Below are 17,393 nucleotides of genomic sequence, written 5' to 3'. Positions count from 1 at the left end.
AGCAAAAGGTTAAGGAATCTTTAACAACCGAAAAAGGATTTCCAATTCTGCTGAGAGCACTCCAGTATCTTGAATGCAAATTTGATATTGTGTTCAAGAGACCATTGGAAGAAAACAAACTGTTAAAGGCATTAATATTATTGTAAAGCTCTGTACTGATTTAGAAAATGTTAAAAAGCTACAGGCAGAAATAGTATTGCAGAAATCTGCGTTGGCCTAAATGAGAAACATAATCTTGAATTTATATCTCACCTATATTGAAGCATGATGCTATGTGATATGATTCTTATTAGCTTTAGAGATGTTATTATTTTATTCATTAGTGTAAAATGGGTGCATAATGTAACCATATTGCTTTACATGTTATAAATGCTGTTAGTTTGCAAAGACACCAGACTGCCTGGATTGTCTATAAGCTAGAATTCAAAGTAGATCTGCAATCACTCGATCCAGCGTTAATAAACCGAAGGAGTAAGTACATACTCTGATTCATTAAACTTTGAATAGCCGAGTCCGTGTGATTACACTGTGTAACAATTTTTTATTTTTTTTTGTTCCTGGGTAGTAAGTGTTATTTCCTAATTGCTTGTGCCTCAAAAGTATAGAACATGGCTATTATTCCCCACAAACTTTGCTTTTGTGACCAGGACAGTGATATTTCAAAATATCACTATTTCCAATGGGAAAATGGGAAAATGTGTGTCTTTTCGTTCACATAAAGTCAGAAAAAAACAACATATGAATCCAAATTAACATGTATTTATACTAAAGTAATACAAAGATGACTACAAAAGATTTAGAAGTGAGTAGTTTTTCGAGATTTACTATTGTATTTACAGTATAATTGTAAAATGGCTATTGTATAGCCATTTTCTATACTTTTGAGGCATAAGCAATTAGGAAATAACACTTACTACCCAGGAACAAAAATTGTGTTACATAGTGTTATTCTTTCTGGGCGTGTGAAAATCTGTAAGCCTACACGAACAACACATTATAGGAGTTTATGCAATAGATTTGTTCTCCTGTTTGCCTCTTATTCTATTAGAGAATTAAAGAAGTGCTTGACGTGACACATGCAAATAGACATTTTATCAGAAATGTGCGCATTTCGTTTTGAACTCTGAAGTTCTCTTGAACAATTTAATTGCTCTAGATATCAATAAGTGCCTTGATTTCGGTATCTGACCACATTGCTACATGAGCCACTGTTACAACATAACCCTAAAAATGGTACAGGAGTATTGATAGTCATTCTCAACTCCTTCAGGCACCTGTTCTGAGTACTGTATTTATAATGTCCACACACCAAAACATACCAGAAAGCACTATGGGATATTGGAGGATACACAAAAAATGTACTTTGCTATTACAGCGTCCACACATTTGACAAACCGTACTAACCGGTGTGGTGGTCTCGAGGATAGTATTAAATGCTGCGTAGTTTAGACGTTAACCATATTTATCACTTTTAAACCGGTTTAACGGCAACTAATATGGTTTAAAGGCATAGTGTGAATAGTGATAAAGACATTTTGTGGCCTTGCACAGTGTGCATATCATCAATACATTAATAATCACAAACATTATTTTAGATCAGTTCTTCCTTTTGCAAAAAAGCTCTTCATGACACCTGGTACATGGAGGGTATTATTGTATTTATTTTTCAATGAAAATACAGTATGTGTATTTTGCTACTGATTTATCAATTTCTTCTTCTTGCAATGTGTCAGGATATTGCTTCCAGCTGGAGATGAGGTATGAGGTCAGTTATATCGGGGATTACAGAGTGTTTCATTAGCCAATCAGATTGCAAGTTTTCCAGCCATTGACATATAATTATCAGTTTGATTTCTGGGGTGAATGGAGAATTCATTACAGAAATGTTTGTAAAGAGAGAGGGCGTGAAGACATCTGTGCAAATTACATTACACTCTGGAGATGGAGACTTGACTGTTCCATGTGTATCATTCTTAAACATTTGGTTTTACAGTGTAATGTTTTTTTGTTTACATTTGCCATTCCACGTTCCCAGGTGTCCAGTTCTCTGTCCCATAATCTGATGTATTTGTATATCAAATGTGGATATGGAAACACATACCAATTGAGAGTGTACTATCAGCCCTGTATCAAACTGTATCAGATCTGCAGTCTAAAGCTAGACCTGCGACCACGGCCACAACCACAGCAGAACTAATCAACACAATTTCACTGTTTAAATGTATTGGATTTAAAATATATACATATAATATGGTATCCTCTGTGCCAGTTTTGCTCTTGCAAAATGTATCTGATAATTATAACTGCCATCAAACTATTTACTCAGTAGTTATCACGTTTTCTATTAAGGACAAGCTGTATTTTTCTAGCATTTATTACAGAAATCAATTTGTGTGACAAATGAATCGGTTAAGCATGCTTAGAAAAAGGGTTCTTGTGATCCTTATGTTTTCTATGATATTTAATGATAAGTGCTTATATACTGAACGACAGGGTTTTTTGTAAAGTTCAATAGGAAATATTAATTCAAATATTAATCATAAAGGGCTCTGTAATCCAATAACCTGACTAATGGTTCCAAATGTGAATAATTTCATTTGGAACCTCTGTTACAGTTTTAGTCTGTTCTTCAGTATACATTAATAGTTTTATACAAGTTAAACATGGTAAGAATTCTAGAGAAAGTCAGAAAGAACCATGTAGTTTTATATAGAATGCAGGGGCTCTCTTTCGTGTGAAGGACCACCCGTTTGCAGAAAGTGTGTGCAGCATGCAGCATTATTTTTTATTTTTTTACACCCAGATTTCACGACCATAGGTCTTGCTTAATGAACAGCACTGCCCTTTGCCTGTTGAATCTATTATGCAGCTTTATATTTTATTGTCAGCACACACATCATTACTGGAACTGACTAGCTTGTTTTCCATCATCTGCATTTGCATATAATTGATTTTTCTGAAATAATTGCTAACACCTGAGAGTTTCTTTTGTCTCAATACAATTAGGTGTTTTTATGCAGGTTTTTTATGGTTTCTCTTCTGTAAGATTTCAGATTTGAATATACAACTTTATATTTACCAATAAAGTATGAAAGGGAGAACAAAATCATGAGCTATTGATTTTCTTTTTGTATGTATTCAAGAATATACAGACAGTAATGTGGTAAGTTTTAGAACGCCCCCATTTTTTTTGTTTTACTTTGATGCTTTCTGTTCTTTGCCCTGAGTTTAGAAGTTATTTTTCTATTTTAGTTACCTGCCAAAGACATAGGTAACCCAGGCTAGAACAGGTTCTCCATAGACGTAAAAGTCATTTATTGCCATATAGTACACAGCAGTGCATTGCCAGCAATGCAAAAATAAACTTGTTCCATAGAAACTTCAATAGTTGTGTTGTGAGTAATGCAGTGCCATGCACCGTGCACCGTGCAGTGAAAAAAAAAAATAACAAAAAAGCGTTCAATATTATTTATTCTAATCATATACAACAGTACTTATTTCACAAGTCAGGTAATACTTCACTTTTTGTACAACAAAACAATTTAACATATTCTATCAAAGTCTAAGTGCTGAATTTCTCAGTGCTAGTGTCTACAGTACTTACAAAACAACAGCCCGCCACATCAGCGCAAAAACATTTTTTTTTTTTTTTAAGTAAAAGCAATATTTTGCCTGCAGCTGCTTATATATGATTAAACTTGTCAAAGTACTGACTGAAGGCTAAATTAATATCATAGCTGTGTCTTCTGTTTAATCCTCAGAAACAATCCAGGCATTGACCATGCCATGTATTTGGCACAGCACGCCCTTTCCCCACACCTAGCGTTCTCCAAAAGTATCGCCTTTGGTTTCAGCACTGTGTCAAGGACAGCGACTAGCTGCCTGGAGCAAACATATTCTACTTTATTTGGTTTCTTTTGCTGTATATTACACACTGAAAATGCACGCTGATTGTAAAGCTTGTCTGCCTTTGAGATGCGAGTTAAATTTTCATATAAAAAAACAGGAGTAAATCACACAAAAAAAAAACCCAAATAAAACTAAGTACAGTATACCTCTCCTTGAATTTAGAATTAATTGTACCTTAGTATTCAGGTATATCACAAACCTTACTGTTGTACCACACAATATAGATCAACGTAATACATTTACAATCAAGTTTTGCAATGTTCTGAAAATGAAAGCGTCTTCCTTCAATAAAACGTTACACGGGTCTGAAAACCATTCACTATTCTAAGTTAAATGGCGCTGAACTTCTGCATACTGTTACCAGACAGTCCTTCCCAACTTCACTCAAATATTCAGAACAAATTGTGCGAGTGAAATTACTCTCATCTCCAAGCAAAACATTTCATGTTGTTCAATAAATTACTGTTAATATCGTCAACAGTAAAAAAGTTTGTCAGAAAGACATTTAATTTGTCCTCAGGTTTGGGGACTCGCGTCTCTGTTGACATATGAAACATTAAGCATTCATGTTCAAATATCACTGGATTTGTACATGTCAGAAAGCAGCCTTGTGATTGGCACATTTCCTATTGTTTTCTTAAAAAAGACCTCTTCAATGGTGGAGGGGCTTACTGATCTTAAAGCTGGCAGAAGTAACAGCAGTTTTCCAAACCGACAAGGCTGTGTTGGATACCTATAAGAATTACAGGATAGCATGTTGTTATTTTAAAGGTTAAAAAGAAACTATATAATTATTTTTCTGAGCAATCAGTGCTATTGTTTTAACCAAATGAATGTTGAGAGTTTTAGAACAGATTATCAGTTACAGCATATCCTTTTGTATATAATATGAAACAGTTCGAGAATTTGGCACAGGTTGTCTTAATTATTACTGCTAGCTGGTGTTATTCTCTATTATTAACATTTAGCGGTAATGAGCTTACTATTATTAACAAGCTACTAAACTGCAAAAATCACAATACATTTTGAAAACTTACGTTTTTAGTTTTTTTTTAATAACTACCCGATGAACTAAAAAGAACTGTCATATTACCTTGTGTGTATATAGCTGTTCAAGGTCAGCTGCGCTTCATCCTGTAGTGAGGCAACAGCTGGTGCATTGCGAAAGGTCCTTAGCTCTGAACCGGTGTGGGTGGGCACTAGAAGAAATACATAGTGAATTAGACCTTCACCTAAGTTAAGTTATGGTTAATGTCTTAATAAAATATTTGCGATTATCATAGTGATATAATGTATTGCATTGTAGGCTACTGTATTGCACTTTAAAAATGCATTCTAAAACTGCTTTTCTAAAAGTTGTCATGACTGACAGGAGTACATTATTGCTGGTTTTAAACTCGCTGTTAGCAGAGATGTTAACACTTCTACTGTTAAAATATCTATTTAGTGAAGCTCTCCGCGTTATAAAACTGGAGACGGAATACTGGAACTTCTTGCACTGGCATAAATTCCCCTTTAATTGTGAGATTTTTTTGGACTTATTTTCTTAAAATGAATGCCCATATGAATTTCTTTAAACCAGCCTTTAAGTACATTAACAACCCATGCTGTTATTTTTTTGGTTTTTCAATCTTAGTTTTCTTCTATTTCATTTAGCTGTTCCTCGTCTACTGGTATGTGTCTACTGTTGACAGTTGCTGGTGCACTTATTTTATTTATTTATTTATTTATTTCAGGTGGACTGCTGTCTTTACTCGACAAGTTGGTGTTGTACCAGTTGTCTGTTTTCATCCCTAAATATATTAAAGGAAATAGGTGGTATGTCACTCTTTTTTGGCAGTGATTTTGTAACTTAAATCAAATAAAATGGCAGTTGGAATTTAGAATATAGTGAGGCGTAGTGATTTATACAGTGTGAAACACCTCAATAGTATGCAAGACATGGCATAAGCTTTCTATACGCACAGTCATGTGATGCTGTTTAACCAATCAGAGGCTGTTATTTTCAATGTTCAATAAAATACAAGTATTGACTAAAATGTAAGAAAAAATACATTTTACCCTAAGCCTTAGATTCAACATTCATAAATTAACAGCAATTCTGGCTGCTGAGAGATGCACTTAGAGTACTTGCAGTGGCAGATGGTGTTCTGGTCCTGGAGGAGGTTTTTTTGTTTTTGTTTTTGTTTTTTGTTTTTTTTATGGGGAGGCTTTGCCTCCATGGCAAACTCCCATCTCCCATTAAACACGGTAGTGGCAGAAGCAGATCATGTGATCTGAGCACAGGGTTTAACTGAAGAAGCCCAGGGAGTATTTTTATTTATTTATTTATTTTTTATAAGAGGAGGCATTGCCTCCGATTGCGAATTCCTGTCCGCGTGAAACACAATACCCTATGGAGCGCCATTTGTGCCAAAACTGTCCAGCCATTAGTTAGTCAATTTATTGGTCAATTCGTGAACGTGTCAATTTATTGATCAATTTGTCAGTTAATACAGTAATTCATAAACTTATTTGTTAATTATTCAGTGATACATTAATTTGTCAATTAAATAATAGGAAAGGCTGTACTGACCTGCAAATTTCCAATCAACCAGATAAATGTCCCAACAACCAGACAAACTTCCAACTGTCAATCTCGCACTGTGCCCAAAACACAGCAACCTTTCTAGCCAATATTACAATATTACAATATTATAGCACACACTAATATTTTATCAATGAAAATCCAGCCTAACTCAAAACTTCTTCAGCCAATAATATGTAGAAGGGCGTTTCCAAAGAAATTCTATTTAACAAGATACTCGACTCCGCTGATTTTCAATGTAGACTTCCTTCGCACTCTGTGGCAAAGCATTGTGGTATGTAGAGAGTTAGGCAAAAAAAAAAAATTGGAGAGTCAGTGCAGGCATACAAAATGTTGCTGGGTTTCGCCATGTTAAAAAAAAAACGCATAAAACTTTTGAAGTAGATTTCACATTTGCCCAAGGCCTTTTGAAGAAAACGGAAACATTATCAAATTATGACAATACGTAGTTATTATGAAATTTTTTGAGCACTGTCCTGTTCTGCGCAGAAAATCGCTCTAAAGAAGCACATTATTAACAGTTGATTAACATTTAACAGTCTGGTAACACCGGTTACTTTAGAAATACATAACATTACAACATAAAATATTATAAAGACACAGCAACATAGTACAGTAAACAAACTGCTGGCATTTTTTTTAACATGGCGAAACCCAGCAACAGTCCGTATGCCTGCATTGCTTCTCCGTAGAATTTTTTTGTCTAACTCTCTATATACCACAATGTTTTACGCGCAGTGAGACGGAAGTCTCCATTGAAAATCAGCGGAGTCCAGTATATTAAATAGAATTTCTTTTGAAATGCCCTTCTAAATATTATTGGCTGAAGCAGTTTTAAGTGAGGATGGATTTTCATTGAAAAATATTAGTGTGTGCTCTCATTGGCTAGAAAGGTTGCTGTGTTTTCGGCACAGTGAGAAATTGACAGTTGGAAGTTTTTCTGGTTGATTCGAATTTTGCAGGTCCGTACAGCCTTTCATATTAATGAATTTACAAATTAATGGACGAATTGCTGAACAGATTGACCAGTTCACGAATTGACAAACAAATTGACAAATTCACGAATTGGGAAACAAATTGACAAACTAACGGCTGAATAGTTTTGGCACAAATGGCGCTCCATAAATAATACTCCACTAGCAGCTCGCGTGATCTGATCAGTTAATTGGAGGAACCACCCACATCAACAACCCCCCCCCCGCCCCCCCGCTGAAGCAGTACTGAAATTCACTGCACATGTTAATTAATGACTGTTTATTAAAATTGCATCGTTTCGTCTCGCATCGAGTCAGCATAAGAACCACAATATTTTTAGTTACTGTTTTATTTTGTTGCACAGGCGTTCAATGTAAAATGGAGGATAATGCAGTTGATCCGATGATTAATCACTCAGTTTGTCACGCTAGATTATAATAAAGCATTTAAATACAATCTGAAAGGAGGCCACAACCAAAAATTGAAATTGTTAATAAGAACAGGTCATTTCATAGTGGCTGGTATGACAGTGGAATGGCTGACTGGAGGTTAGCAAATAACCGTCTTTGTTGCCGGCCATGTTTACATTTCAGTAAATGCGCTCGCATGATCACAGAATGGCTTTGTTGATTCTGAAAATCAGCATTGGACAATCACAGTAAGTCGAGAGACCATGTTAGTCAGAATAAAATAATACAACGACTCTTTTTTGACTACCAGCCGCCACTGGTATAAACGACATGCATGACGCCACACACCACTGACAATGTTACGGCAGGTGTTCCCCTTGACTTGTCCAATCACCGTAGACCAATCTTTACTTACCAGCTTTGAACGTGACAATGCACTTGAGGCAAGCGAATTCTGTTGCGTCCAGTCGAAGTTGTCTGAACCTGCCAACTACCTCTTGCAGGGCTTGGATTTCTGTAATAATTTTGTTTAATCTCTGAGAGTCCGTGTTCTCTGTGCTCATGCCTTCAAACATAACAGAAATTCCATGTCAGTATATTAACATTCCAAAATATCTTTTAAAATTAAATACTTTTACAGTTCTGCAGTTTTATATATATAAAATAGTATTCACTTTATTTAAGGTCAACGGAAAAAAGCCAAACACTTGTAAAAGCTTGCTATGAATAATTGTAATTTGAATTTCAAATAACAATGAAAAAGCATCAAGTAATTCAACAAAATAACATTAGCATTTAAATGTGATTTAATAAATGACAGGTACATCCTATTGTTCTACAGGAATATGCTGTTCACGTGTTTCCCTTTTTAATAATATATTGGAATGTAATTCCACATAAAAAATAAAAAAATTAAAAAATTAAAAAATCCCAATTCTTACCAGAAACAGCCAGTAGAGTGTTGGAATCAATTGGGATGGCCCACTGTGCAATTCCAAGAACAAACAGCTCTCTCCAGGAGTCTTCCAAAAGAATTAACTGTCATGGAGATAATAATAATAAATCATACATACATACATACATACATACATACATACATACATATTAGCCGGAAAATATTATAAATTCAACAAGCAATTATATGAAATGTTTATTTTTAGACAACACCATCAAAGTAATCTAATGTAGTCTAACAGTATTAAGGTTAAAATGTGGCCTACTGGATGATAGATGCAGCTTGTCAACATTAGAATTCTCGCTTCAAAGCAAGTGGGTAGCTGCTGATTAAATTAGCCTTTTAATTAATTGGGGTGGTTGTATTGATGCCAAGATTAAAGGAATGTGTATTCGTTTTATCAGACTAATATGTTAAAAACACAAGCTCTCAATATACCACATACTGTATATCCCATCAGCAGGTGAAAGTAAATGTGTCACCTGACAAGATACTTCTTGTAGTGTGCCTACATGTTTTTATTGGGCTATACATATATATATATATATATATATATATATATATATATATATATATATATATATATATATATATATATATATATATATGTGTGTGTGTGTATATATATCTTGAAGTGCATCGTATGGTGGCGCCTGATTGGCACTTAAGGGCGTAAGCACGTTTGAAACACACATAAGTGGCCTTTTCAGTTCGCTTTTGAAAACAAAAAGCTAAAAGTAAAAAAAAAAAAAATGTTTGAAGATGGAGAAAAAAATAATTTTAAAAAAATATGTACCAAAAATGAAATATAAATACAAGCAAATAAGGCGATTGTATTTGGCGAGCTGAAAAAAAGTGTTATAAATAAAAAAATAAATAAATAAGCAAGTGGGCAGATATTGCTCAGAAAATGAACTACTGGAATAGTTGCTGTGTTAGGTGTTATTATATTGTGAATGGGCAAGTGCCTCTGTGATGTTTCATGGCTGCTGTACGGCCCTTCCCAATTTTTGCTTAGTTAACAGAATTCGAATTGTTTTAAAGTAAAATCTCCGAATGGTGGTGGTAGATAATTGCCGCCATCTTGATTCCATTACAAAATAAAACACGCAACTTGCATTCTTGGATTCTTACTTGATCTTGTAAAGGCAGAGTAGAAAATGCTGGTACACTTTTTGCCCATTTGATGCTCATGAACAATAGCCTTGCTGCCGACTCACATACTGATTCCGTGGCTACTTCATACAGATACATTGGTGCGGCGCTCACTTCATGTGGATACTGTAATACAATACAAATAAAAAGTTATAAGCATATAAAAAAAAAAAAAAAAAAAAAGGCAAAATCATTATAGTTGCATATGTGCACAATGTAATTGAGTTTTAATAAAGCACTCGTCATTATAATAAGCCGAGAATAAAGCACTACATTTATTTAACTTTAGTGCACTAACTTTTTTCTGTACTAGAGAGTAGACTATGTCTAAATAGTGGGCGCCGCCTTAGCTAAGGCAGGATACATCTTGGTATTATAAAACAACGATAAAAATGCCGTCCAATTATGAAATGAAATGGGGAGGGGTGGAGGGTGCAGCTTATCTAATGCGACGCCTTAAGGGGTGTGGCATCATTTTAATGTGGAATGAAAACACACTTGTTCAAGCGCTGTAGAACCGGCATTAGGTAACGCAGTCGTTGACCGCCCCCGACCCCCCCCCCCCTGCCCCCACCCCTCCTAAAAAATTTTTTTATTTTAAAGCGGCTTGAAGATTCACGTGTAAAACACAATAACCCAACATATAAATGAGATAGTTTTTCATATGCCAGCTAGATCATCCTAGCAGACGCATCTGACCTCGTTAAAGTTTGAAATTGCTCTGGTTCAATCAAAACTAAAAATGGAAATATCATGGTATATACCTTAGGAGTGGGTTGCGCCAGCCCTACGATGGGCTGCCGTTCTGGGGTGCTGGAGACTGTAGCAAGCTCCAGGTTGTGTGGTTCTATCTGGGAGACTGTCGTGAAGAAAGCTTGACCCGGTATAGCGTTGGATGAAAAGTGGGGCGTCGCACCACTGACCTCCTTGTGTCCTCTAAAGTACAGTGCCACTTGTTTTCGTATAGTTGACGTCCTGGGACCCCTTTCATGTTGCACAGCTGAAATAAAACAAAAAAACAATTGATATATGAAAATACAAGCTTTTTTCATGGACAAAACCATCAGGTTTTTTGGTTTCTTGTCATTTTTTCTTTAAAAACCAAAAACAACAATGTAACGACTAATTATAGGTTAACATAGATTGCATGTGTTAAAATACATTATCAGATTTTTAATTAATTAATTTATTTTTTGTGATCTACAAAAGCGTACAATAGGAGAATAGTGGCCTTCTGATTGTTCAGTTTTTAGATCTGGAGCTGTGTTCAGACGGGGAACAGACTCGCAATTGTATATCTGGTTACGAATGTGTGAATTAGGTGTTCTTCATAGGCAGACAGAACAAAGCAAACACATTTCCTCTTCGTGTTAACGTCACATTCATGGAAGCACTGTGCGACTAAAACGAAACATTTGGTGAAATCAAATTGAGTTAGTCTAGATTAGACCACGGATAAATGACCTTCCCATGACATGGAAACGTTTTATAAACTCTGATACAATTTTGAAATATCTCGAATATTTTCTTTCACGATTGCTAAATAGCAATTGTTGCAAACAATCCCTGGTACAGTAATTTAAAACCAAGCACATACCGTTAAAATAAATTGATAATAGTGTTATTACGGTTTTATATGATGTACATTTAATAATATAATTGTAGGTCATTAACTAAAAAAGTGTAGCTGTTTCAATTGACTGCGTCGTTTGGCTGAGGCCATTCACCAAGAAGCTGCACAACAGGCCAAACATAAGTAGGTTTTGAGGGTGACACGCTACAGTCGTGAGAAAGGTCGCTTCTGAATTCATTTTTTTAAAATCGCAAACGTTTATATATGTGTATCCTTTACGTTTTAATTGAGACGGTCATCCAGTCATGTAGGATATCAAATTCTTACATTCATCAATGTAATAGCATGTTCATTAATTTAAGGAAGTGACATTTACCGTCTTTGTTCATGTTCGCTTCCAGACACTTTTTCAATCGGCAGGCTCTGCATTGATTTCTATGAGTCTTATCCACAGGGCAACCTCCCTATGAAAAGTAATACAAACAACAAACATTACATCGATTTGTTACATACTTAATTATACGATTGTTCAATCTTAAATAAAACAACTTTACAAGTTTAAAAATTAATACAAAAAGGCGACACAAGTAATTAAGAGACATAAAACACAGTAATAGGCAACTAAAAGAAACTTCATAAAATTGACGAATGTTTGGACTAATTCTTTCTTGAAGACAACGAGGAAAGGCAGTTAGTTTTACGATCTTGCAATATTATTAAATATTCTTCGATTGAATTATCATAAACAATACCATAAAAAACAGGCATTTTAAAAAAAATATTATTTCGTATAATTGGTTTTAAATATTTAATTACATGGGTGTTCCATTCCAATTCTAGGAATGAATTGCATTGTTAATATAATTGATTCTCTTAGGCTCAGTCTGTTAAAATGGAAAAGTTGCGATACTGATAAATGCGCTAATGATGTACTTTTTAGTTAGCCTGGTTCAGCACCTAAGACAGCGCCACCTTCCTGTACAAGAGATTTATGTGCAGCTTCCAGGTCTCTCTTACAGCACTACTTTACCTGAAAGTCAGCAAAGCAAATAGATACAAATACAAAAGACAAGTGACCTACTATTACCTTTTGTAACACAAAATCGGGCTTTATATTATTATATACATGTATATACAAGGAAGTTTTGCAATGGACTGTACATGTCAGATTGAATGGTTATTAAAAATAATAAACATAACATATTCAAAACATTCAGTCACTGGTAACTATTGAGCTCTTTAAAGACACACTTGGAACACACTTAATAATAATAATAAAAAAAAGAACATTGTATTTCTATGCAATGCATTTCAAAACAGACAACTTTACCTGATTACCAGATTTGCAGACATAAGTCCGATTTCTTCTAATACTTCGTTTAAAAAACCCAGAACAGCCGTCGCAAGCGTAAACACCGTAGTGCTTTCCTGAGCTGCGGTCACCACACACTTTACACGGAATGTCCAAAATACGACCTTAAAAAAAAAAAAAAAAAAAATAATAAAAACGAAAATATTTCAATAAACCATAGGCATTTAAGCACAACACGGCAAATCTTCATATATGTAATCTTTAATTAATGGCAATTAAAAATCCATTATTAGATGCATTGTATCGTATAACCTCTTGTGTAAAGTGCGCCAAATTTCAATGTAAAAACAGTTTATAGTACAATATAAAAATGATTTACAGAAGGGCAAATGCTCTCCTCTCGTTTGTAAACTTTCTTATGTTCTTACCAAATGCAAAATGCTTTTTGCAGCATTAAAATATAATAAATTAAGTTGTTGTTTATTGTTGTTGAGAAAAAACGCTCTCCCCTTTTCTCTGAAACATTTTAGAATGAAGGAATTTCTGATCTTTCGACTGATATTAAAATAATATATAAACTTATTAGCAGAACGAAAAGTACCACATGACTAAAGGGAAAACAGCTTACATGTACAGAATGCTAGAAATCTTAGCTTGATAAATGACATTGCTTAAATTAGTTTACAATCCATTCAAAACATACTTATTTAATATTATACAACCTTTAGCACTTTAAAGCTTTAGTTAAATTGTTATACTCAATAAAGCCTAGTGGGTCTAGTTATATTTTTTGACAAAATCAGACTGATTTTGAAATCAATATTAAAACTGTACAATAGCTGGGCGTGTACCTAATATAAACGTAAAAGTTTAGTTTGGTACAATGTACTGTCAATGGCTTCTACTGTTGTCTTTTTTCTCTCCTTTTTAACAGCCACAGTTTGTAACAATGGACTGTGCATTTTAATTTGCTGTCCATGGGAATGCGTGGCTTTCTTAGGAGCGAGCGTCATAGCCAGGGTCTCTAAAACAATGTTCGAGACAGACAATGGGGACATTAGAGAAAGTGTTAACTTAATGATTTTCCCATTGAAGCTCGTCTGACTGCCTCGATCTCGACAAGCCGCCAGCTCCTTCCTTATAATGAAACTCGACAGCTGCTTTACACAACAGGTCTATAGGCTTGGGGATTAGAGAGTGACATAGCAATCGAAATAATAGGAAAGATTTCTGTTCACAAACCAGAGGGAGGTAAAATTACATCTCCTAGAAGTAAATGATAAGCAGTGTTATACGGTGCTTGCTGCTGCAAGGAGAAGTGCTGTCGGGAAAAAAAATATATATTTTGGTGACCGTGTAATTACAATGACACATTGCCACCTGCTTATTGATTCGCCAGGGAACCGTCAAAAAGAGTAGCATGGGAATTCAAATATGGTCCGATATCAGACAGGGAAAAGCAATCCACTTTCGTTTGGGAGCTTGATAATTAGCCGCTAGGTGTTTTACATAGTTTGTTGTTGTTGTTCTAGGAATACCTTAGGAATGCAACATATACACTGACTTCCAATAGGGTCACCTTCCCCATTCAGACCATAAAAAAATAACAATGCGTGCCTCGAGATAGTCATGATGCTCTCCATTAATTGTATTTGTTTGCATGTCTAAAAATAAATGCTTTACATATAAATCATCGAAAATTAATAAGATTAAACCTACAGTTTTTAATCATAACTTCAAAAGTTAAATTCATTTAAAGCAATCTTTTTTTTTTATTCATCATTAAAAAAAAAAAAATCCAGGTTCATATGTTAGATAAGTGAACATTTTTTTTTTTAAAAAAAGTGGCTTTACAGAATACTACCACACGAAAGCATTTTGATTTGTGAAGTGTAGGCCTAATGTTGTCCTAATATACCAAATCATAGAACAACATACAAATCACTGTAATCGCTGCTAAATCTGCCGAGTGTGAAACAGTCTATGCACTGGTTCTTCTGTGTGTTTAAACACGCTGTGCCATTTTAAGTTAATTGGGTGTTTATTTCTAATTTGATTTCATTTCAATGGCTTGAGCCTTGCAATCGACTGGTTTAGTCTAGGAGAGAGCAGAGTAAAATAAACCACAATTGTATTTAGCGAGGGAAACCGTTTTTAACTTCTCCCCGCAGGGGGTCCATTGGTGCTTATTGTGTGTCATAATTGCTTAAAGATATATGACATATTTTATTACTGTAATTACAATCAACCTCGGAGACTGTTGAAAGAAGTTAGAGACTGGGGAACGGTTTGTTATTACCACCCAGGCGTAATAGATTACTGTACTTGTGCTGCCTGGCACATACAATGAAACACAATCTACTGTGCTAAAGAAAATAAGTCACCACGATTTTGTTCAAACTTTACAACAGCTTTTTAACTTCGTGTACATTTCTGAACTGTACATTGCTCTACACCTGCCGAGCATGTTCCTTACGAACATGTTTAAAGAATAAAATAATGAAGAACAAATATTTCAATGGCATTCCGTCTGATACCAATTCACAACAGAGTCACAATCTGATCACAATCAATTCGGTTTTGCAACTGTGCTGTATGCAGGTTTATAATTTTGATTTGGGGTTCCCTTAAACATTAGGTCTAGTTCATTTGAATTGTTCTTAAGTATAGATACCATTGTACATGTATATTAGACAAATGTTGATCTAACAACATACAACACTTCCGAATTTGCATCTATGAAATGAAAAATGAAAACATTATACACTGATCTACGTCTCATTCACATTAGTGTTGATAAAAAATATTAAGGTTACATTTGTAACTTCAGTACAGCACCATTAAAGTCCTCATAGGCCATAATATAATAGTCTATTTATTCAGAAGTAAATGTTATATTAAACACACACACACACTCACACACACACACACACACACACACACACACACACACACACACACACACACACACACACACACACACACATATTAATTCTGGCTTTAATCATGGAATCATATAGGCAATGTTTCAATAACAATTCCCCCAGAATAATAAAAGCAGTTGCAATTTTTTTTTAAACAAATTTAGTAGTTACAAACAAATATCATTTTATTCCTAACCCCTACTTTTCTAAACCCTCCACTTAAAAAAAATAAATAAAAATATGTTGACTACAACATTCACAAAGCAACAGCATGGTATTACTCTAGCTGGAAAAGAAAACGAATAGCTGAAAATAAGAAACGGTTTTCTGGGAGTGTGAAACCTGTTAACTAACTTACTTATTTTGCTGAACTCCGTGCCAGGTGTATAAAGTGACAATCGTGACTTGTAGATGGTACAGTTAACTTTGTAACCCCTTAAATTATGCAGTAGATAATAACACAATGCAAAATTAGCCAGAATAATGAAAGATGTAATTGATTTTTCCAAAGTGATTTTTGATTATTATTATTATTTTTTTTTTTTAAATGCTACAATTCAATGTTAATTTTGTATTTCAGTTTAACGATCATTAGCTGCACGCCTTTGCACTCAGTGTTGTAATATTGTATTATTGTATTTTTCTATTCGTAGTCAGGGTTTGGGAAAATGTGACTTTTAAAATTATCTATGAGCATTTTCTTCCTAACATTATCGAAAGGCTGGCGATATATATGTCAAGGGATTGTATATTGCTTTCTGTAATGTGTAACACAATAATTATTGTTACAGTTTATATCACAATGTGTGTGTGTGTGTATATATATATATATAAAGTGATATGCTTTCAGATCCATTCAGCATTGGTCGTATTTTTGCTTTAACAAGGCCATGCGGAAAATCAAATATAAATGCAATCATATCACACTATCATATTGTCAAATAAATTGCTCAGTCTTATGCTTCATTATTACTACTTAGACATGTACTAAAACATCTATATATCTAGACACAATACTGAAATCACGAGTATTTAATTCGAATACATGTTACCTAAAAAGTGAAAAATAACTGTGCAAATAGAGTAAGCATTAAACGTGGTATTTCTATAGATAACCCACTTGTTGATCCTGCAGGTTTGCTCATGGTCTCGGCTGAAGCAGTCGTGCACAGTTTTTAAAATCCCGCTGTCTTTGTGATGAGTTGACAACTGCTCCTGAGCTGTCCCAGATCGATGATTGCATACAAATCCGTAAATGTTTCGGCGAGTCGTTGTAGCCAGGTACAACGTTGCGATCTTTCGATTCAGGATACTGGTGATAAATGAAACACAATGAAAAGCAAATGCTCTGTTCTTAGTCCAGGGATCCGACTACACACAAAAGCCTGAAGCAGCAAAAGATGCGCCTCACTTCTAGAGAAAAGTAGCGAAGAGCGCAGAGCATCTGGTGCCCTTAACATAACACTGCCACATACAAGTTAGCAAAATTGCAGGGGTTGCCAGCGAATTCTGAATGAACTTATAAAGGAATAAAAAAGACGTATTTCTAAGTACAATTACTCTTCGTGACTTTGTGCTGTGAGTCCTCAGCTT

The 17,393-nt window shown here is 34.7% G+C and overlaps 1 protein-coding gene across 1 annotated transcript; it reads right to left on the bottom strand.

The window, feature by feature from the left end:
• Positions 1 to 3,338: 3,338 nt before the first annotated feature.
• On the bottom strand, positions 3,339 to 16,945 carry LOC121317718 (nuclear receptor subfamily 2 group E member 1). Its single transcript, XM_041253867.1, has 9 exons — positions 16,921 to 16,945; positions 12,895 to 13,040; positions 11,941 to 12,028; positions 10,756 to 10,991; positions 9,971 to 10,117; positions 8,823 to 8,919; positions 8,297 to 8,446; positions 5,003 to 5,108; positions 3,339 to 4,642 (listed from the first exon to the last, which is right to left on the bottom strand). The coding sequence occupies exons 1-9, from the start codon at positions 16,943 to 16,945 to the stop codon at positions 4,480 to 4,482; spliced, it is 1,158 nt and encodes a 385-aa protein (XP_041109801.1). The 3' UTR covers positions 3,339 to 4,479.
• Between the last annotated feature and the right edge of the window lie 448 nt (positions 16,946 to 17,393).

The sequence above is a fragment of the Polyodon spathula genome, chromosome 6 (assembly GCF_017654505.1).
Source record: "Polyodon spathula isolate WHYD16114869_AA chromosome 6, ASM1765450v1, whole genome shotgun sequence".
Lineage (NCBI taxonomy): Eukaryota > Metazoa > Chordata > Actinopteri > Acipenseriformes > Polyodontidae > Polyodon > Polyodon spathula.
This window is presented reverse-complemented; position numbering and strand designations above follow the sequence as displayed.